General features: G+C 40.3%; 1 protein-coding gene across 2 annotated transcripts in view; it reads right to left on the reverse strand.

The window, feature by feature from the left end:
• EXO1 (exonuclease 1) overlaps nucleotides 1–23,320 on the reverse strand; it is a 47,300-nt gene that overhangs the window by 16,940 nt on the left and 7,040 nt on the right. For both annotated transcript variants that reach the window (XM_075555272.1, XM_075555271.1), the window contains exons 5-11: nucleotides 21,645–21,782; nucleotides 20,204–20,416; nucleotides 16,183–16,370; nucleotides 15,404–15,500; nucleotides 12,985–13,207; nucleotides 10,310–10,553; nucleotides 5,952–6,507 (exon numbers count right to left, since the gene is read on the reverse strand). In XM_075555272.1, coding sequence (XP_075411387.1) covers nucleotides 5,952–6,507; nucleotides 10,310–10,553; nucleotides 12,985–13,207; nucleotides 15,404–15,500; nucleotides 16,183–16,370; nucleotides 20,204–20,416; nucleotides 21,645–21,782 — 1,659 coding nt within the window. The remainder of the gene's footprint in view (nucleotides 1–5,951; nucleotides 6,508–10,309; nucleotides 10,554–12,984; nucleotides 13,208–15,403; nucleotides 15,501–16,182; nucleotides 16,371–20,203; nucleotides 20,417–21,644; nucleotides 21,783–23,320) is intronic.

The following is a 23,320-nucleotide window of genomic DNA, read 5'->3' on the forward strand; positions in this document are numbered from 1 at the left end:
GAAATCTAGAATAAATAAATTTATAAAGGCAGCATCTGGACTACTAATTACCCAAGGGTGTGGCAGGGGAAATAGTGGGAACGGGGAGCTAACAACAAAGAGCACAAAAGAAAAATATTATGAAACTGACTGTAGTGGTGATGACACAATTCCTCTTACTATTTTGAATGATTAAAGTGTATGAAAAGTGAAGTATTTGCCAAGATTAAAGATAGACCTAAATGCACTGGGCTCCCAAGTTCTTGAGCCTTGTTCCTGGTAACTCCTAACACTATTAATAGCTCCACTGTTAGCCACCGGCCTCGGAATTACATGGGCCCCTGGCCAGGTGGGCGGACCACCCTGTTGACCCAGCACTTTCTGCTGGGGGTGGGGTGGGGTGGGGAAGGTGTGGGTGGTATGGGGGGCCGGTGCTACTGTCCGCCAGCCCCAGACCAAAGATCCAGCCTGCCTGGGGACAGCCCTGGGGCCTGCCTAGTTTGTATCGTAAATCTTTATTTTTTTAAAAATGAGTTGTCTCCGTTTCAATAAATAAGTAACAGGCAAAAAAAAAAAAAAGACCTAAATGCAAATAAATCTTATAAGTATAAAGATCATCAATGGAAAAAAATAGGGACAACCTTAGGGGGCCCCTAATACATGGCATAAATATACTATAAAATGTAACACACACACACACACACACACACACACACACACACACCCCTCCCACACACACACAAGATGAAATAGATAGGGACTCACCAAGAGTAAATAGAACCAGACTAGAAAAAAAAATTTGAGAATGACATATCAGACAAGGGACTAATCTTTAAAATTTGTAGATTTTAAAGAAAGCTTCACTTCAACAGGAAAACATTGAATAATTCTATGAAAGATGGGAAGAAGACATAAATAGACAGCTCACCACGGAAGACATTTAGGTGGCCAACAGATGCAAAGTGAAAGAATAATGAAATATCACTTAGACCAGAATTGATAGCAAAGGTCAAAAACCCAGAAAATTACAAATGCTGGAGTGTGGAAAGATGGGAACTCTCATACATTGCTGGTGGGTCTGTAAAGCTACACAAAATGGTATGGCATTTCCTCACACAACTGGGAACAGACATACCATATAACCCAGCAATCCAGTTACTCCCTATATAACCTATAGAAATAAGAAATATAGAACACACACCCATGTTCATCCTGGCACTATTTACAGTAACAAAGAGATGTAAACAAACTAAATGTTCATCAGTGGAAGAATGGATAAGCAACCTTTGGTACATCTACACAATGGAATACTATGCATCATTAAAGAATAATGCAGAATCTGCAAAATATCCACATGGATTAATCTGGAGGAAAGTATAAGAGTTGAATTAATCAATCAAAAACAACTACTATATTAGGCCACTATTATAAAAAGCCAATAAGAGGTTTCCAGACAAGAAATATTCTTTGATGGCCACCAGAGGTGGGCAAGGAGAGAGGCATGAGAAGTTACAGGCTAGAGAGTAGACAAGTGTTAAACTGTGTGGAATGGAAGGTAATATGTAAGAAAAGGGAGGTTTGGAAAAATGGTGGCAGGGGAAAAAGTTAAATGCACCCAAAGCAAATAGCATTATATACAATATCATGAAATAGCTGTGATCTTTCTATGAGTGGCATAGGAGTAATTGTGAGGATGGCTGGGCAGTGTTTCGTTCTGTTGTGCATAAGATTGCTATGGGTCAGAAACTCATGACACTTAACCATAAAAACAAGAGGGGACAGACACACAGACTGAATCGGCAGGAGGGACTCGTGGGAATATACCCACGAATATATGTTTGTGCAAACACGTAAATGAATATATATAGGATATTGGTCTATGTTTACTTAGTCTGCAGTATACACTTGAATGTGGTTGGAGATTACAAGGGACAAGGTTATGAAAACTTAGAAATAACCCAACACCTTGAAGGGACCAGTCGCTAGGCCTGGGGGATCTGGAATGTGATGGGTGGGTTCTGTGCCAACTTGGCACATGAAGAGTCCAACCTATTAATTAGGTCACAACCTGGTGGCACCTTGTTGGGGATGTAGGCTTTTTATAAGAGGTGCTGTGTAGAGAACGGGCCTCTCATCCCTTTCCTCCTGCCTGCTTGAGGATATCCTTTGCCTGATTTCTGGGGCTGGTGGCCTATGTGGCCAGCTGACGCTGGGTCCATGCAGCTCTGTACCCACCAAGCCGTGATCTTTGTTTCCCATTTTGTCTTCCTGCTTCATTGGCCCTGGACTTGAATTAGAGTGGTCCACTTGATGTAAGTTTCTTTCTTGACAGAAAGTTTTGGGTTTTTATATGGTGTCACTAGTTCTGTTTCACCAGAAAACCCCGCCTGAAACAAGGACCATAGTGTCAGGGACACCAGAGTCAATTTGTTTAGCCAAAAATAGTGTTCTACATCCTTTAATTTTGGTGACTAGTGACAGGGGTCTTAAATGCCAGCGTGGAGTAGGGAACCAGTGGAGAGGTCTGGGGGGCTGGACCCAGTACCAAATACTAAGTGGATGCCTGCCTCTCCCCTCAGAAGAATTTATTTCAAAGGACGGCATTGAATCTTCAGCTTTGGGAGAGGGACAATCTAATCGGAGTACACGGGAGCAGATGAAGGGGGAGTAGGAAAAAGTGGAACACATCCTGGCCCACCAGGCCTTGAGGACTATGACCCCAATTAGAGCAGCCAGTCTACAGAGAGGACCACATGGCCAGGCCCACTATGAGACATGACGTCCCTCACTGACCCATGGCTCTACAGGGGATAGCACCAGAGACAGTGTTGGAATTGCGCCCTACCTGATCCCACCACACCGAGGCAAAACACTGGGGGAGTGCAGCGGAACAGCAAGGGAATGGAGTGGCAAGGTCCCCAGGGAATGCTGAAGGTGGACTTTGGGGCCAGGGCGTGGTGCCCCAACAGACTGGACTGGCAAACACTCCTAAAGGCCAACAAACGATCCTTGAACTAACTACAAGCTTTTCTTTCTTATTGTGTTTTGTTCTTTGTCTGTGGTTTGCTGTATATTGTTGCTTGGTTTTGCTGTCTTGTTTTTGTGCATGTTATTATCTCCACAGGTCTGTCTAAATAAGATAGGCTGGATGAACTATCTGGAGGAAAAACACCGGGACCGACAGTTCCGGGGGGACATGGGAGAGGGGGAGAGTGGGGGTAAAGAAGTGGTGTTAACAAATCCAGGACAAGGGAACAACAAGTGATCCAAATTGGTGGTGAGGTGGGAGTGGCAGGCCTGGGGGAATGATCAAGGGTAAGGTAGCTAAGAGGTATAGCTGAATCCCAGGTGGGGACGGAGCATGATAGTGGGACAGGAGGAAAGTCAAGGGAAATAGAGGAAAGAGCTGGGAAGCAAAGGGAATTTATAGAGGTCTAGACAAAGACATGTACATATGCAAATATATATGAGGATGGGAAATAGATCTATGTGCCTATATTTATAAGTTTAGTATTAAGGTGGCAAAAGGACATTGGGCCTCCACTCAAGTACTCCCTCAATGCAAGAATACTTTCTTCTATTAAATTGGCATTCTATGATGCTCACCCTCCCGACAACTGCTGAAGACAAAGCAGGTGAATAAGCAAATGTGGTGAAGAAAGTTGATGGTGCTCGGCTATGAAAAGATATAGCGTCTGGGGTCTTAAAGGCTTGAAGATAAACAAGTGGCCATCTAGCTCAGAAGCAACAAAGCCCACATGAAAGAACACACCAGCCTGTGTGATCACGTGGTTCTGAAGGGATGTTATCAGGCATCAAAGAACAAAAAAATCATATCATTGGGTGCACACCTCCATGATACGATCGCTGAGGACAAATGGGTGCATAAGCAAATGTGGTGAAGAAAGCTGATGGTGCCCGGCTATCAAAAGAGATAGCATCTGGGGTCTTAAAGGTTTGAAGGTAAACAAGCGGCCATCTAGCTCAGAAGCAACAAAGCCCACATGGAAGAAGCACACCAGTCTGCGTGATCACGAGCTGTCAAAGGGATCAGGTATAAGGCATCATCAGAACAAAAAAGTCTTACCACAGTGAATGAAGGGGGAAGTACTGAGTGGAGACCCAAAGCCCATTTGTCGGCAACTAGAGATTCCCTTGCAGAGGGGTCTAGGGGAGGAGATGAGTCACTCAGGGTGCGATGTAGCACCGATGAAGAATACAGCTTTCCACTAGTTCCTAAATGCTTCCTCTACCCTCCCCCCCTCCCAATCATGATCCGAATTCTACATTGCAAGTTTGGCTAGACCAGAGGATGTACACTGGTGCAGATAGGAGCTCGAGGCACAGGGAATCCAGGACGGATGATCCCTTCAGGACCAGGGATGTAAGTGGCGATACTGGGAGGGTAGAGGGAGAGAGGGTTGGAAAAGGGGAACCGATTACAAGGATCTACATGTGACCTCCTCCCTGGGGGATGGGCAACAGAAAAGGGGGTGAAGGGAGACATCGGCCAGGGTAAGATATTACAAAATAATAATCTATAAATTATCAAGGGCTCATGAGGGAGGGGGGAGTGGGGAGGGAGGGGGAAAAAAGAGGACCTGATGCAAAGGCCTTAAGTGGAGAGCAAATGCTTTGAAAATGATGAGGGCAAAGATTGTACAGATGTGCTTTACATAATTGATGTATGTGTGGATTGTGATAAGAGTTGTATGAGCCCGTAATAAAACGTTAAAAAAAATCTTGAGTGGCCAACTAATTATGATCTCTCCCTGTGATGAAAATCAAAAGAACTATGGAAAAATGTAGTACAATGGACCAATGGGGTCATGTACACATCAGTTTTCACAACCTTAAGACTAGAAGAACTAGATAGTGTCTGGTTACTTCTAGCAAATGCTCTGAAAAGGATCCCATTGGATTAGAAAGTTCTAGAAGGTGGGACCCTGGGTAGTGTAGTGAATATGCTTTGGGCTGCTAACTACAAGGCCAGCAGTTTGAAACCACATGTGACTCTACAGAATAAAGACTGCCCATTCTCCTCCCATAAAGAGTTACAGTTTGGAAACCTACCAGGGAAGTTCTACTCTGTCTTAAAGGGTCATGGGTCAGAATTGTGAGTTTGGCTTGTTTCTGGATAGAGGGAAGTAAAATACAGAACACAATTCAAAATCCTAATGCCAGGCTTACTGGTCTCTTTACCAGTGGGTCAAGACCATGGCCTTTATCCTTAAGTTCAGGATCTGAGACTCATCTTTGTATTAAAATAATTAAGATAAAAAGAATTGAGTAGCAAAATTAGTTATGAAGCAGCAACAAAATAATTTTATGGTGGAGGGGGTCACCACAACACGAGGAGCTGTATTAAAGGGTCATGGCATGAGGAGTGTTGGGAACCACTGGTTTGAGGGTTAGAAAAGAAGCAATGCAAATAAGAAACATAAGCAAGCAGTAGGATAAGTGAATGGACAGTGGATGGACATGGAAGGTTGAATCAGAATTTATATGAATGATTACATGTAAAACTAGGATTTGCTCTGTAAATCTTCATCCAATTCACAATAAAAAAAGTTTTAACTTCTTAAGAGGAGCAATATTTCTAATGTATTGAAAGTGAAAACTATTATGCCATCAGATTAAAATGTGATTTCATTATATAGTCTCAAATATTAAAGAATATAGTAAGGATTTAAAGAATGCATTTATGATATTTTCTCACTTAGTGGCAAATCAGTTTGATGAGGCCTTACCTGTCTTGCAATGTGAGATACCTGTCAATGGAAACAGTGACTCAGGACGTAATATTTGAAGTAAATGTACAAGAATTTCAAATATAAGTTACAGAAATGCTTCAAACAATCAAAAGGTTTCAATTCCTTCTTTAAGTTCAGGCAACATTCCACAATAATTATATAACAATAATTCTATTGTCCACATGAATTTGAAACTACAGGATTCACTGTTTGACTTACCTCTGAATCTGAATCCTTACTAGGTTGAGAAAGTTCTGATGTGTCTGAATGGTAAGGTGATAATCCTAAGCTTTCTTGTAATTGTGAACGCCTTCCCACTTCATCTAAGGGAAGAGACTCATCCATCGACTCATCATTCTTTGATGGAGATAGATCAGCTACCTTACTCTTCTCAGGCAGAGAGGTGAGAGATACACTTTTTCTATGTGATGGTTGTAGTGATGTGTTTTGACAGGGGGTAGGAGTTCTTGAAAAGTCTTTAAGGCTTCCAGGCCAGCCAAAACAACTTAGAGTCCTCTGGGTAGCTGGTGAGATGGTCCTTGTGAATCTGCTGGTCTTTAAAGTCTGAGACTCTTCATCAGCAAACACAGTTTTGTCTTCTGGAATCTGATCACCTGAATCATGTGTTACAGTTTTGTCAACCAGTTTCTTGCCATCCAGACCATCGTATTCTTTGAGTTTGGTCTCTTCATTTGTGACGACACTTTCACCCACCAGCCGGCTGGTTTCTTTCTCTGATGCCCAGTCAGCAGAATCCGGAGAATTGCAGAAAAACCTAGGGCAGCGGAAATATGGAGGAGTTTTTCTGGGTTTTCATATAAGAATATCAAAATTCAAAATGGAATAATTGCTTAGTCTCGTTAAAAGAATAGTTGCATAAGTACATACTTCCCTAAACGAAGGTAACGTAGTTCTTGCGCTGCAAAGTTTAAGTTATGATCATGCCAACATTCAACAGTTAGATATTTTAGTTAGAACACCAGTTAAACAGGGCGAGGGAATAATGAATGGTTGAAAATCTAGAAAGTATTTATCAAGGATGTATTCTTTCACCATACTTATTCAATGGGTATGCTCAGCAAAGAATCCTAGAAGTGGAACTATTGGGAAAATGTGGCATCAGGATCAGAGAAAGGTTCATTAACACCTGAGATCTACAGATGAGAACACCTTGCCTGCTGCAAGTGAGGCGTCCCTGAGGCACTTACTAATGAAGATTCAGCATGGATTACAACTCAATGTAAACAAACGATCAAACAAACAAACAAACAAGAAAACTCTAACTCAGTGACCCGATAGAGAGGGTACAAGTGCCCTAGTGGGTTTCCACCGCTCTCTTCAGGAGTAGAAGCCTCTTCTTTCTCCCGTGGAGCAGCTGGTGGTTTCAAACTGCTGCCCTTGTAGTTAGCAGCCCAAAGCATAATCACTACTCCACCAGGGTTCTTAATTCAATGTAAAGAAAAGAAAATCCTCACAACTGGAACAATAGACATAATAAATCAACAAAGACTGACATTGTCAAGAATTTCATTTTGTTTGGCTCCAAAGTCAACGCTTATAGAAGTAGCAGTCAAGCGGTATTGAACTTGACTTATCTGCTACAAAAGGCCTTTTTAAAGAAAAATCCATTGTAGAGACAGTAAAGGATGGGTGGTTGGGTGTTTTCTGTACATTGGTTGCTATGAGTCAGATCTGATTCTACGGCACCTAACAGTAACATGTAACACAGGCCAGGAAATTATAAATACAAAACTTGCTTCCTATTATTTCAAAGGAAGCTGACAGAGTAAAAAACAAAAAAAACTACTTTTGCAGGCACCTCGTAATGTACTCTCTGAACGATTTATTAGAGAAATATCTGGATAATCTATAAAAAGTCACTGAGGATAATGTTAAACTTGGGAGATTTTATTAAACTTCAAGATTGGTTAAGTGTGCAAATCCAGGAGAGAGATGCAATCATCTTCCTAACTAGTTGCTTTCAAAATACAGTTGAGCACTGAGTAGAAGAGAAAATCTTTTCTGATCCTAGGCGCTGGACTGGGCAGTTTTTCTTTCTGTTAACTCATAGGGTCACTGTGAGTGAAAACTGACTTGACAGCACCTATCAACAATGACGAAACATGGAATACCCTTCTAGAAATATCTCCGAGTGAGAGGATCAACTTTCCACGGCCTATTAATTGGCAAACATCAAGAACCTCTTTTTCCCATATTTTGTCCAAAAACGTTAACAACAATTCTAATGAGGTTGACTAGCGAAATAATAATCAAAATGATCATTTAATTGTATTGTCTTAGGAAGAAACCAAAACAAAGTTAAACGATTGCTGCCAAGTCGCTTCTGCCTCCTCGTGACCCCACGGGACAGAGGAGAACGACTCCATAGGGTTTCAAGACTATCATCTTATGGAAGCAGAGTGCCGTGTCTGGGAGCGTCTAGGTTAGCAGCCAAGCACTGAAAACACTGCGCCACTGGACGCCTTGTTTGTGAATGCTTCTGAGAAAAGATTAGCTGGCCAAACGGTTTGAAACACTACCTACAGTGAATTTCAGCGCTTCATTCATTCATACGTATTCCCATTTATCATGGTTAGACAGCACTTAGCTGCACACCAATTTATTAAATGTGAAGATCAAACAGGCCAATCCATCGAGTCTTCTAGAGGCATCGGCAGGCTATGAAGTGTCAAGGATTTCATTTCATTTGGAAACAACTATCAAGAAATAAAGGTGACCTTACAAATCTGGCTAGAGCGGAGAACACCCATTGACACAGATAAGAGCTCTTGACACATGGAATTCAAGACAGATAAACCCTTCAGGAACAGTAATGAGTTATCATGGGGATAGGGGGATGGTCATGGAGGGGGGAAGGGGGAAAATGGGGGAGCCCATCACAAGGTTGGCTATATAGCCCCACTGCCCACGAAGGGGACGAATAACAGAAATGTGGGTGAAGGGAGACAACGGACAGTGTAAGATATGAAATAATAACAACAATATATAATTGATCAAGGATTCACTAGGATGGGAAAGTAGGGGAGGAAGGGGAAAAATGTTTACGAAATGATGATGGCAACATATGTACAAATGTGCTTGATACAATTGATGTACGGAATGTTATAAGAGCCCCCAATAAAACGATTTAAAAAAAAAAACAAAGAAAACTGCTGCAAAAGTCCGCTTTAAAGTGCTAAAAAGAAAGCAAGTGACGTTGAAAGCTAAGGCAGGCCGACTAAGCCATGGCGTTTCCAGCAACAGCCTCACTGAACTTGTGCTCCTTTTCAGGGCTCCTCAAATCCACTTTTTCACAGGGCTCTCATATTGGTCGATCAACATTAGCAACTAATTATATAACCCTGCTCTGATGACAACTCCTGAAATATTTTCTATCGAGAAAAGAATGAATTTCTTCACGTGACACACAAGCCTTCCATGAACCAGTCTCTCCCATCATCATTTACCTTCCCCCAACTCACACTGTGGAATAATAGCAATGATCAATAGCCAAGTAACATTCCCCACACTCACGCCTTTGCTCAAGCTGCTTGACTGTACGGAGAAGGCATGTAGTTCCATTTTGAGTCTGCTTCACCTCCTAGTGATTTAAACACTAGCAGGATCTGTGCAGTATCGAGTGGTTACGCATTGGGTTGTTAACTGCAAGGTGAGCAGTTTGAAATCACCAGCTGCTCCATGGGCGAAAGACGAGGCTTTCGACTCCCGTAAAAAGTTAGTCTCAGAAATCCTCAGGGGCCCTTCTACCCTGTCCTATAGAGCCAGTATGAGTCCGAATCAAATTGGTGGTGGTTTATTTTTTAGCAGCATCAGACATTCTTCTCTCGTAGCTTTGGCAACCGCTGCCCTAGCATCAGATGTCTTTTTACTGCCCGTGAGAGTGCCATCCGCATCCTTTCATGACCATACTACGTGGAAACGTTTTCTGCACCTACTCGCCCAATCAGACTATATGCTTTCCAAAAGCAGAAACGACGTGTTCTTCCTTTCTGAAACCATAGCACTTAGTTCTGGGTTCTCCATATTCCCACTGTCAGAGTTAACTCACACTCACAGTGAACCTGGGTCGGGTTCCCAAGACTGTAAATCTCTATAGGCAGACAGCCTCCTCTTTCTCCTATGCAGTGTTAGTTAGGTGTGTGTGTGAACTGCCAAACTGTGTGGTCAGCAGTCCAATGCATAATCCACAGCAGTTAATATCAGACCTTCCTAATCACCTATGTTTGGATGTATTTCTAAAACTACTTTGCAAAAATTGTTGAGCTCTCCAAAAAAGGTGGCAATAAGGGTGAGGTGACCAATCTCTAAAATAAAATTTCTCGAATTAATATAACTTTATAAGGTCTTACGTGGAAGGATAACAAAATAATTGACATTCTTGAAGGTACTGGTGCATTTGAGTTTGAACGGAGGTAATACATAATGCACTTGTAATCAGATTAAAACAAGTCCCACACCTACCCCACGAGATTCATTGTTAATTTGAGACAGATAAAACGAACATCAATATAGTATATAATGCAATACTGAAAGGCATCCTGTAACTATTACTATACCTGCTCTTGGTCCCTGGAACCACAATGGCACCAGGTGCTTCATTTTTTCTATGTAAAAATGTTGCGAATTTATTTCTTGTCCTGAGCAGTGGGCTTAAGCTCTTCTTCCCAGCAGCTCCGTCTCCCAGGTCAGGAACAAGCGCTTCCGAAGCGCGCACTGGCTTACTGCCGTCACATGTATCGTTCCTGGTCTTCTTTGCACATGAAGTAGAGTACTGATTCAACAGATCATCTTCTGGCAACTCTTCCAATAAAAAATAAAGCCTTTTGTCAATCTTTGCTTCATTTGCGGCTCGGTTTAACCTAATTTTACTGTTTATAATGTACTGCTCTAAAAACAACATTTCACACATTTAAAACAGCAGGCTGCACAACAGGAAACTCAAGCATGGCTCAAAACGTTGCCTCAACTTGCTTTAAACTTACAGGCCTGCCTGAGGGACACTGCAGGGTGTGGCAGGCCACCATAATGAAATTACTGCGCAGCCTGCGATGCAATGAGTTACAGAACACCTTTGATTTCCTGGTGCAGATCAGGTACGTTGACATTACATCCTCTCTGGACAGCTATGAGTTGGAATCAACTTGAGGCAGTGGTTTGGTTTTTATTGTTGATTTTCCCCCCTTTGGTTTGTAGTCTATTAAGTGTGCACTATGAAAAAGCTTGCAATATTGTGAGAATTACCAAAATAAAAGAGACAAAGTGAATACATGCTGTTGGAAAATAGCACCAACAGACTTGCTTGACTCAGGGTAGTCACAACCTCCAAGTTGCTGACAGCAATAAAGCCAAGCACTGCAAAATGAGGGATGCCTGAACACAAACTAGTTAATATTGAATATCACAGTTGTACAATTTTGTATGACATGGTTTAAGTCAATGTGCTACTGGCTTTTGTATGCATGCATTGTACTAAAGATCTAGTTTTCAGTATAAAAATAAATTGTTAGAGGAACTTACAGGTGAATATACAAGGGCGCTTCAAAAAGTCTTGATAAATGGAATTGAAAATCACATGTAGGTTGCCTCTGAAAAGATGTCATGGAATTTTTACATGAAATTTTCAAAACCCCTTGGTGTAATTCATCTATAAAATTTTCATATAAAATAGTAGTTATACAAACCATCTAAATGATATTTTTGAAAACTGTGATTGTCATGTAGTCAAAAGTACTTTGTGCTCTAGTGTTGATCCTCTATTGCCTAGAAAACTGCTATGTGTCAAGCATAATATGAGGTATCGGAATAAATCTAAACACTAAATAATACAAACAATTAAAAACCGACAAAAGTATGCATATAGTGAACAGCTAGTTTTAGATTAATGAGACTCGCAGAATCCAAATAGTTACCATTCTATTCTACGGAGGTTAAGTGCACCCTACCAGCTAACCGTTGTTGTGCAGCTGACTCTGACTCATGGTGACTGCGTGTGAGTCAGAGTAGAGCTATGCCCCACATTGTTTTTAATGGCTACTAAAAACATCTTTTTAAATCACTACATCGTTCTTCCAAGGAGCTTCTGCATGGCCTTAAACTGTCAACCTTTCTATTTGAAGCTAAGAGTTTTAATGGTTTGCACCACTCAAGGATTCTTTGAGTACACACTACTCTAGTCTTCAGGAAATCAGTAATCTGTAAGAGACACTGGAGCTAATAAACTTAACAAGCCTAAAGAATATAAAGTCAGTGTACAAAACTGTTCCTATATACTAGCAAAAAAACCTAACAACTAGAAATAAAAATAAATATATAGTGCTCACCATAGTATAAAAAGAATATAAAATACCTAAGGATAAATTTTACAACCAATGTGCAAAACCTGTGCATTGAAAACTGAGAAGTATTTCTAGTTAAATGAAAGAAGACTTATGTAAGTGGATCAGAAAACTCAATATTGTTTACACATCAGTTCTACATGAATTGATCTAAGATTCAACTAGAACCCAATAATAACTCAGCAGAACTTTAGTTAAAAATTGACAAACTGATTCTAAAATTCATATAAAAATGCCAAGGACACAGAGTAGCTAGGCAAACCAAACACCAAGCCTATCAAGTCAATTCCTATTCATAGTGATCATTTAGGACAAACTACAACTGCCCCATAAAGTTTCCAAGTTTGTAAATCTTTACAAAAGCAGACTGCCACATATTTTCCCCAAGAAACAGCTGGTGGGTTTAAACCACTAACCTTCTGGTTAGGGGCTGCGTGCTTTAGCTATTGCATCCACCAGGGCTCCTCACAATACTAATGTAAAGAACAAAGTTAGGGGAATTACAGTACCTGATTCCGAGATGTACTACCAAGCAATAGTAACTAAGTCAGTGTGGCTTTATAGTGGTATAGGAAGAGAAATCTGTGGTACAGAATCAGACCCATATTCTCTAATGTCAGTTGGTAAATAAGCCGAAACAAATCAATGTAAGAAAGACTATCATATTTAACAAATAATTCTAAAACTATTGGGTTGCCATATATGAAAAGTGAACTTGTCCCTTACATTACAACATATAACAAAATTAATTTGAAGTGGATCCTGTCTAAAGTAAGAGATAAAACTAAGAGTTTCAGAAGAAAATATAGAAGAAAACCTTAGTGACCTTGGGCTTGGCATTGATTTTTTACAGGTAACCAAAACTCACTATTACTTCACAGAAACAAAATACATACCACTTCTTGGTCTTTTGACCACAGATGGCTTCCTTAGAAGATTTAACCCTGTAGTACTAGCCATTCGTTTAATGCCTTTAGTACTTCGATTTTCCTTCTGTGGTGTAGACTCTGGAAATGTACCCGACTCAAGTGTACGCTGATAATTCTTGTGCCAAATGCTGTTAGCACTTGTCTTTGGACATGTACTATCATTCCAACTTTGACTTCTCAATTGGACAGGCTAAAACAGCAAGAGAAAAAGAGTTACTTGAAAAAGGAAAAAGCATGACAGTCAATTTATTTACCTACGTATCAACAAAAATATTAAGTATAATTATCTTTAAAAAGAACAGCTTTTGCTGAAAGGCCTGTCCTTTAACATCTTCTACTCAAGGCCCTCTAGTTTTCTATTATATATACCATGCAATCCTGTCTGTTTCCCATCAGCTCATTTCTAGGAAATAATACATCTTCCTACGATGAGCAGAGCAAGAAGTGAGACTGCAACTGAAGAAATATGGCTAGAAAAAAATAGCACTTTTAAGTTTTAGCATTAAATAGAGAATATTAAAGTAGCTTAATAATTACCAGGCAATAAGCCACCAAATAAGCATTTATGAACCCTTTACATACACCTGGAGGTTACAACTATAAAATTTTGTATTTAATATAACCACTACCCCGTCACTAGAAATTAGTTCAATTCATACCATCAAAGAAACAAAATAAAACAGTGAGGCCTACAAAAGGCAGAACTTGTGTAAAGTGGAAATGTGACAGATAAGGGCTATGCAAAAACTTCCCACTGATACAGAACAGAAGTGTGTCAAGACTGCATGTCGTGAGACCTGGAAAACAAAAACGTCCTATTGAGTTCCTGCTCTTCCATGAGTTTCACGATAGTTTCTTTAAAATGTGGGCATGGTAGCGTCACTAGTAGACAACACAAAGAAAAAGAAGGCTACTCTTTGGGCTACAATGAGTCTTATAAGTGCTTACTGCGAATTAATATTGGTAAGTAATCAATCTAAAAGTCATTGGGGTGAAGCAAAATTGCTTGGCATGGTTCTTTTATCCAGTCTCACAAGTTCCCATCAGTGACTGAGTAGGAGCATGCAAATTAGGTGAAGAGCCCTCTTAATTCAGCAACCAGTCCATTTTGCATTCCACTGGGAACAGTGAGCCATCTCAGAAGCAGGAACAGAGGAGAGCTGGAACCATGAAAAAGGAAAGCCACCCCTGGAGCACATGGGTGGAGTAGCAGAGGCAGCAGAAGAGCAGCCCTGCCATCAGGAGACAGAGCAGAGGAGCAGCACCACGATCGTGAGGCAGAGTGGCAGGGAACCAGAGAGAGAGGGACACAGGCCTATTGGTATGGCTAAGAGGCACTGCAAAGACTGTATATCCTTGACATTTTGTGACCTTGTCTTGTAATCTTGGGACTCCCCAGCCCATGATCTTGAGGACTCTCTGAGCTGTGCAGTCATTGCATGGATTATGGAACCTGGCAGAAAGTTGCTTTGGGAGGGTTGTTGGTGTTAAAATAGGGTAAAGAAGGCTAGAAGGGACAGGCATGTCTGACCCTTGCCGTGTGGCAAATCAGATTGGTGTGGAGTTGGAGTCTCCTTCTTCTGAGTCTGGAGGTCAGATGTGGCCCTGCACCACGTTTTTAGTCATCATAGGTTATTTATTAATTTTTCAAAGCTGTGTATTCATTATAGGTTATTTACAGTTACAACACATGATCTGCTAAGAAAATGTCAATGATAAAAGTATCAAAAAATGTGGGTACACTAGGCCTGAATCTCACCTGAAAGACCGCCCAGCTGAACTCAAAATCTAGTTTGTTTTTCACTTTAAGGGTAAAACAAACAAAGATGATGTTGTTGTTAAGTGCCGTTGTGTTGGTTCTCACTCATAACGACCTGATGCACAACAGACGGAAACACCACTTCATCCTCACATCTTCACAGTTGTTCTATTTTTACACCAATTCCCTCAATTATTTTTAATTACCTTCCTTGTTAATATTCAGGAACACATAAAAAAGAATAACGTGATACATATTAAGAATTAACAAGGAAGGTAATTAAAAATCCCATAACTGAGGGAACTGGCATACAAAACAATGTAAGCAGTATGATTCATTATATTAGACCCCCGTGTACTTTTTGAAAAGAGAGAAATTAGTAAGAAATGTGAATGGAAAATAAGTTTCATATAAATGAAAATATTAAGTGTTTCAGTGTGCAATTAATGCTCCCTGAACAAATTTACCTGGGATAAAGATCTGATAAGGATTTGGGTTCATAAAGGGTGGCTGTTTCAGCGATCCATAACCTTTGTGTTTACAGGTGACCTACTCAGCAAAACTACCTGCCATCAGTCCCTGAGCTAGGGCTCACATGTCCGGCAATAAAGCAGTTAATAAGGTTACCATAGCAGTGTCTGGGTTGTAGTCATCAATTTGTTCAAGAGTATTTATGTCTGTATTTCCAAGTGCTATTTGAAGAGCTACAGAATCATCAATATACCTAAGATACTAAGATTAAGGAAAAAGGCCTTTATTGGCAGCCAAACAAAATGATATTGTATTAAGACAGAGAAATATTTGTGATCGTCACGAAAATTCCTAAAGTTTATGACTTAGGTAGATCTTACTTACTGTCTATGATGAGTATTAACAAAATCCCGGGCATAAATAATTAGCATGTATTTGCGAATGCAGGAGCTGGCCATTTTTGGAAACAAAATCCTAAATCATCACTCAATGCCCTTCAACGAGGATTGAGAGGAAAGTCATGGACAGTCAGTGACGCAGAACTCGGGTCACTTTGGGTAGATGTGGCCTATGGCTATAAAAGCATTCTTTCTTGGGACAGTCACACACACAGAAAGTTTTTCCTGATAAATCTACCTAATTCATCAGGAGAGGTTTTCACAAGAGCCACATTTGGGGTGTGTGCTATATGTAATTAACCCCTATGTAAGTTTTTGTCAAGTGACTAAATAATTAGCATACTCTAACAAATGAAGTTCAGGTTTATAATAAAAACATTGATCTAAATTTTCAAAAGATTTCCCATTAAAATGAAAATACATATATATAAAGCAAAACAAATTTGCAAACTTTTTACAATGTTTTACTAAAGTATCACCATAAAAACGTGAAAGAAATAAATGCAGAATTCTACTATTCTGGTTCAGAAAGGATACCACCCAGCATAGCTCAGTGTTTCAGGATCGACGTCATCTTCATAGGCAGTCAGTGGAATAAGTCTCCTTTTGATGGGATCAAAAACTAGCTGATAAAGGAAAGTATTGTTGGCTTGAATAAAGCCTTTGATGTAATCCTCGGGTACTTTTATATTCATCTTGAGATAATGCCCAATTTTCTTGATAACCTAGCAATGGATGCAAAAGAATTGTTAGTTATAAGTTATCTGCAACTAAACAATGAAAAACACCAGACTTACTGGCATCAAGTTGATTCCAACTCGTAACAACCATCAAAGACAGAGCGGATCAAATCTTCCCTTTTGAGTTTCTGAGGCTGTAAAACTTTAAGGAAACAAAAAGCCCCATCTTTCTCCTGTGGAGCAGCTGGTGGGTTTGAACTACTAACTTTCTGGCTAAGTAGTCCATGGTACGGGAACCAATTATGTCCAACACAGGCCCATCTAGAGGAATAATAGAGGAAAACTTGGAAGGAAAAAAAAAATCAACAGCTTCCAGCAAACACAACCAGGACATATCACTTAAAAATAGAAGTTTCCATAACCACAAGTTTTTTTGGTTTTACTATTAAGCCGCACTCAGAAAAGATCATTTACTCACCAAGTTTATGATTCTATGTGTTAACTGTAAGATACCCTGTTCTCTTTCAATGTCTCATCCACACAGAGGGAAGGAAAAAAAGACATCGAATGTTTTTAGAGCACCCCATTAAAAATTAAGTTGACACTCTACCTTCTATTAGACTCACGGAGGGTTAAGCTGAAAGTAGAAATGCTATGCATCACATTCATGGATGAGGTGAAAACTCAGAACCTGAACTGACTCTGGGGTCATAGGCTTGTTAGGACATGTTCCACTATTCTGTCCCCAGGTCTCTTCCACTCTAGAGAGCTTTCCACTGCACTACATTTCTATTGTCCTTGAGCACTCACATTTTTTTTCCTTACTAGTTTTAATGGCACATACTTCACATGTCATACAATTTAATCCTTCAATCACATTAAGAAGATCTGTGCAGCCATTACCACCATCATTTCAGGACATTCTTCTGTCATACTTATTGTTGCTGGTTCCCCAATCCCATTCCACAAACCGCCCCCTCCCTTTCCTCCCCTATCACACCCCAATCAAGTTGCTGGCTCTAGAGAGCTACCAATCCTAGATTTTATAGAGAATCCTAGAAAACACAAACTGGAAGCAAATAATCAAACAACAAAAACCAGCAACAAGGACACACAAAACAGAGAAAAACCTCAATCAAGAAAACAGAAAATATTAAACTTAAACAACTTTAGAATGGGTCTAAAGGGAGATCAAATAATAAGGTATTACATTTTAACCAAATGATAAGGTTATCCATAATTTATTATGGTGCACACAGATGAATGCTTTGCATAGTCAATGAAACACAAGTACAACGCATTGCTGTAATCATTGTTGGATGATCTTCAGCAAAATTACTTGTGTGTCATATCATTGATATCAATTATAGTTTGAGCATTCTGTTTGGGTCATCTTTCTTTAGAAGGGGCACAAGTATGGGTCAACTGGCCAAGTAGCTGTCTTCCAAATTTCTTGGCATAAACGAGTGAATGACTCCAGTGCTTCAGCTGGCTGAAACATTTCAATGGGTATTCCACCAGTTCCCAGAGCCCTGTCCTGCCATTTGTCTGTCAGTGGCTTATGTGGTGTTGGAAGCTATGTCGCTGGTATTTCAAATGCCAGGGGGGGCCTAAAGCATCAGGTTTCAGCAGAGCACCCAGACTCAGAACTAACAATGAAGGAAGACCTAGACCCCTACTTCAGAGGAAGAAGCCACTGAAAACCTTATGCATAGCTTTGAAGAACTGTCAAACATGGAAAGTCTGAACAAAGGAAGCAGACAGTGTTGGAGATACTGCTGGCAGATGGACTCCCTAAAGTCCAAGGGCACTCGAAATATGACCAGAGGTGCTGATTTCTTGTAGGGAAGTTGACCATGGTAATGTGACTTGGGTAAAAAGCCTGTGGGTGTAGAGTCTTTGGCATCCTCATTAGCTGATGGAGCATGACTCAAGATAAGCAGAAACAGCTGCCAAAATCTTCTAATGATCGAACTTGGAATGTGTGAAGTATGAATTTAGAAAAATTGGAAATGGTCAAAAATGAAAAGGAATGCATGAAGATCAATATTCTAGGCACTAGTGGCCATTTTAAATCAGAAAAATCATGAGTTACTATACCAGGAATAGCACAATCAAGAGAAATGGCCTGGCATTGTCAGAAAGGATCTTGCTAAGTCCATCATGAAGTACAATGCTAGTTGTAATAGGATTATATTTATTTGCCTTCAAGGAAATTCAATCAATACAACTATTATTCAACTTCATGCACCAACCACTAAGGCTAGTGATGAAGAAATTGAAGAATCCTACCAATTACTTCAGTCAGAAATTAATCAAACATGCAATCAAGATGCACTGATAAGTATTGGTGATTGGCCTTCCCAACACGATCACTGAAGAGAAATGGGTGCATAAGCAAGTGTGGTGAAGAATAGGCTGATGGTGCCCGGCAATCAAAAGATATAGCATCTGGGGTCTTAAAGGCTTGACAGTAAACAGGCAGCCATCTAGCTCAGAAGCAACAAAGCCCACATGAAAGTAGCACACCAGCCTGTGTGATCTATCACGAGGTATCGAAGGGATCAGGTATCAAAGAAAAAAAAATCGTATCACTGAAAATGAGGGGCAGTGCGAAGTGGGGACCCAAAGCCCATCTGTAGACAACTGGGCACCCCCTTAGAGAAGGGTTGCAGGGAGGAGACGAGCCAGTCATGGTGCAGGGTAGCAACGATGAAACATACAACTCACCTTAAGTCCAAGGGAGTAAGTATGCCCACTCCGTAAACCTGCTAAAGGTGAGTTTGAGTTAAAGCCCAGTATGGTAGCTACATAATTTCATATCAACTTGAAGATATAAGTGAAGGGGTGGGCTATGATAGTTTTTTTTGTTTGTGCCAACATGGCTCCTTAGGAACATGTAGGCAGAGTTTAGCCTATCAATTGGGTCACAGATTGATTGGAGGGCTACGAAGTTATATGGTTCTGCAAGGCCTGGCCTCTATTTCTCACTAGAGGTGGACCACACTCTCTCCGCTTTACCTTCCTATTGACGAGCCACACTGATGGCAGCCAGAGCTCTGGAGATGTGTCTACTCCCATTGGATCCACAAGGTTTTGAACCTGCCTGCCGGTCAGGTTCCTGCATTTTGCACCATTGCTTGTGGTTGTGGAAGTCTGAAGAAGGATTTATGGGCTTGATCTGGACTGGGCTGTTTTCCTAACATGCAATTACTTCTTGATATAAAGCTTTCTTACACATATATGAGTGTCCCTGGATTTGTTTCTAGTCAGCCTGGTCTAACACACCCAATTCACTTAGTGGGGTTTCCACATCGAATACAGCCCCAGTGTCTAGAGCACAGAGCCTGAGACACCAAGGGTTGCATAGAAACTAGATCAAAGGTACCCAACTAGGGGTCTTAAAATTAAACAAGATGGCTAGAAGTGGCCATCTAGTATGGAAGCAACAAGATCACATGGAAGAAGCACACCAACCTGTGCAATCATGGGGTGTTGATGGAAAAGGTACCAGAAATTCGACCACAAACAATACAATTGCCATGAAGGAGTATGGACAAAGTAGAGACCCAAAGCCTACCTGTAAGATAATTGGCCACTCCCTTGCAAAAGGCCACATGGAAGGGATGTTACATCTAGGGTGCTGCACAGCACTGATGAAATGCCTAGCTACTCTCTAGATCTGTTATAGCTCCTCCCCCGTACCATTACGGTCTTTGCTTTACCTCACTATTCTTGTCGGACCTGTTCCTAGCTGGAAGAGACTCAACAGCAGTGGTCTAAAGGTTACTGACATAAAAGAATAGCCGTATCATAGGTTTGATTCTGTTTTCTTAAGAAATGTTTTCATAAATTGAACCATGGTAAAGCACGCTTACCTTTACAATATCTGGATTATTAGCCAATCTCAGAAGCTTGCACGCCTTTGCTAATCCAATTCCACGCAGTGATGAGAGGTAGTCGCAGCCCGAGAGGATACACATGTAACGGAACTTCTCTTCTGTGAACATGTCTCTAAGCTGTTTGCACATTCCTAGACGAGCCTGATCAATTTCCAGTCCATTTCCAAGTTGGTCCATTTTTAAAATAACCTTCCATAGGAAGAAAGCTCGGTAATACCTTACAAGTCATTTATTTCTTTTAATTAATCTCCTTCATCGTAATCATTTAAAAACATTTGAAAGAAATCTTGTTTTCTACGGTTAACAATTGCCAAGTTTATATCAGAAATTTAGAAATACATTATACTGAAGTGTAGGATAGGACTTGACAAAGTTACACAAGGTAACTTCAAGAAGTTTGTGGTGGAAAATGGAATGAAAAGGTAATGGGAATTTTTCCACGAACTTTCTGAAGCTCTTTCCCATAGCCAGTGAAAAGCCAGGATTGAAGCTGTGGCTCCGCACTCCAGTACACAGACCGAATGCCTTCCTGCACTTCTCTTCTGCACACTCGTAGCGCAGGACTGTCATGACAGCTACATAGTGGCACATACCTACATTTTAACATTAACATCTTTTCTTATTATTAAAGCCATATATATTTATTACAGAAAACAAATTCACAAAGAAAACAAGTCACTCATGGGTCATTAATATCCTGCAGTATCAACCTTTTGCTAGAGATCACTCTTGGAAAACATAATATAGACTGTATATAGATATTAACAAAAATAAGATCATCCTACAGGTCTGTATTTTAATCTTCCTCTCTCAATGGATCATGTTCCATGAACTAATTTCACCGATAACTCTAAATAACTGCATAAACTCAAACTCACTGCCACCGAGTCAACTCCAATTCATACGACCCTTATAGGACAGGGTAGAACTGCCCCTGAGGGTTTATAAGACTAAACTCTCTTAACTCGAGACATCTTTCCCCCACAGAGTGGCTACAAGATTTACCTATTGACCTTAAGGTTTGCAGCACAACTATGCCACCAGGGCTCCTAACTAACTGCCTCGCATCCCATTATAACATGTATTAGTTAACTGCCTAACCTAATTGTTAGGCATACAAGCTATCACTGTTCAAAAGTTCAGACTAATTGAACTTAACGTTTTAGTATGTTTTAGAGAAGACAACAACAAATGTCCAATCTTCCGGTCTTACTTTGAAAATATGTGTCATTATATTAAGTGCCTAGCAACACAACGCTTCTTTATATTTTAAATCATTATCAAGATTGTAAAAGCAGATGTTGATCTTAGATATTAAATAAATAACAGTTATTCCTGGATAGTTAAAGAACTTTAACTCCTAGAATTACTCTATTTCATCAAGGTAGAAAAGAAAAATGTAGCCACAGTGAAGTACCTTCTTACAGCCAAAGGCTAGGAGATCGGAGTCCTCTGTGATGATCGCTTGTACAATGCCAGATTTGTTAAGGTAGGCCAACTGTGCATCAGCTTCATAGGGAGCCACAAGACAGTCGACTCCCTGGGACCGAGCAGCCTGAAAAAGGATCACTGTGAATATCCAGCACCGTATCTCTTCCTAAATATCTAACACTAAATAGCTTCCTGTCTCTAACCCATTTTATTACTAGCCTCACTATATAATATGATTTCCTGAAGTCACTTCAGAAAGTTGTATTTTTGTACTTTTAGTCCCAGTATGTGCTGAACTAATCATATGGTCACTGAGAATTTAAAAAAAAATCAATTTATAAATTTGGAAAGGAGAAATATAACTTCACATTAAAAGGGGAAAATATTAAAAGTTGTAAGGTACAACACTTAATTACTTCAAATTATAGAAAACTTCATTCCAACAACGGTTGTGCTCCCCAAAGTGCATAAGACACTTGTTTGGAGCTTTTGATATTATTTTCTCCAGAAAAATAATAACTTTCCCTATCAGGTTTTTATAAAAAGTCTACCTTACTTTAATATATGAAGCATAATCCTGTACTGGATTTTACCCAGTATAAAATCTAATCTTTATATTTAAAACAATCCACTATGGGGAGATACTTTAAAAATCAGTTACCACCATATCCCTATTTCTAAATCCAGGAAGGTGAAAAAGGAACTTCCAAATCAGGGTCATGGTTCCCAGGCCTGAGGCAGATACTTTGTGAGAAGAAAGGTTTCAAGGTCCTGTCACTACACATTTTCACAAGTTCTAATCTGTGCCGTTCTCATTTTATTCTTGCTCATTATCCTTTCACCACCTTACGCAATCAGGGTTTCTACTTCCACAAATGCAAACATCCTAATTTTTGTCTCATATTTTACACCTTCTCTGGAACATCATCTTCTACCATATAGAAAGAGCAACAATGCACCCACATTAAGGGCTCAAGTAGAAAGCAAGTGTTTTGAGAATGATGATGGCAACAAATGTACAAATGTGCTTGACACAGTGTATGTATGTATGTATCTATGGATTGTGATAGAGTTGTAGAAGCCCCCAATAAAATGATTTAAAAAATAAATAAAATATAATACAAAAAAATGCACCCACATGACAAAGGCCCAGAAGAATGGTGGCAGTTATTTTAGCTCGGGAACTAGATAGCTAACATTACTAGACGCTAGACAAAAGCTGACTGCACCTTTATCACGACTCCCTCAGCAATCAGTTGGAAGGTGCAGGCTGAGACTGCAGAGCACATTGGCGGCAGGGTAAGAAAGATGGGGGAGGAAAGGGCTTATGCAGAGAAGCAGATCAATGAGGAGGGTAGAGAGCCCCTGAGTGCACAGACCTCGAAGAGTGGCTTTAAATCAAAGGGTATAGGAAGCTGTCTGACAGTGGAGTGAGACTGAACTCCAGCAGTTTATGCTTTCTGTTCCATGGCACATGCCCTCTATTGAAGCTCATCTATTGAAGTTGTATATCAAGAGAGCGTACCTCACTTGTTTCTTAGGCTCCCCGGGAAGTTCCTGGATACCTTTCCTCTGCCTAAAGGTACTACTGTGTCCTTATTTTCTCACATCTGCCCTTTCCTTCAAGTTAAGGCGACAGCAATTTTCCTGTCTTGAATCTCT

This window comes from Tenrec ecaudatus, chromosome 7, assembly GCF_050624435.1.
Source record: "Tenrec ecaudatus isolate mTenEca1 chromosome 7, mTenEca1.hap1, whole genome shotgun sequence".
Taxonomy (NCBI): domain Eukaryota; kingdom Metazoa; phylum Chordata; class Mammalia; order Afrosoricida; family Tenrecidae; genus Tenrec; species Tenrec ecaudatus.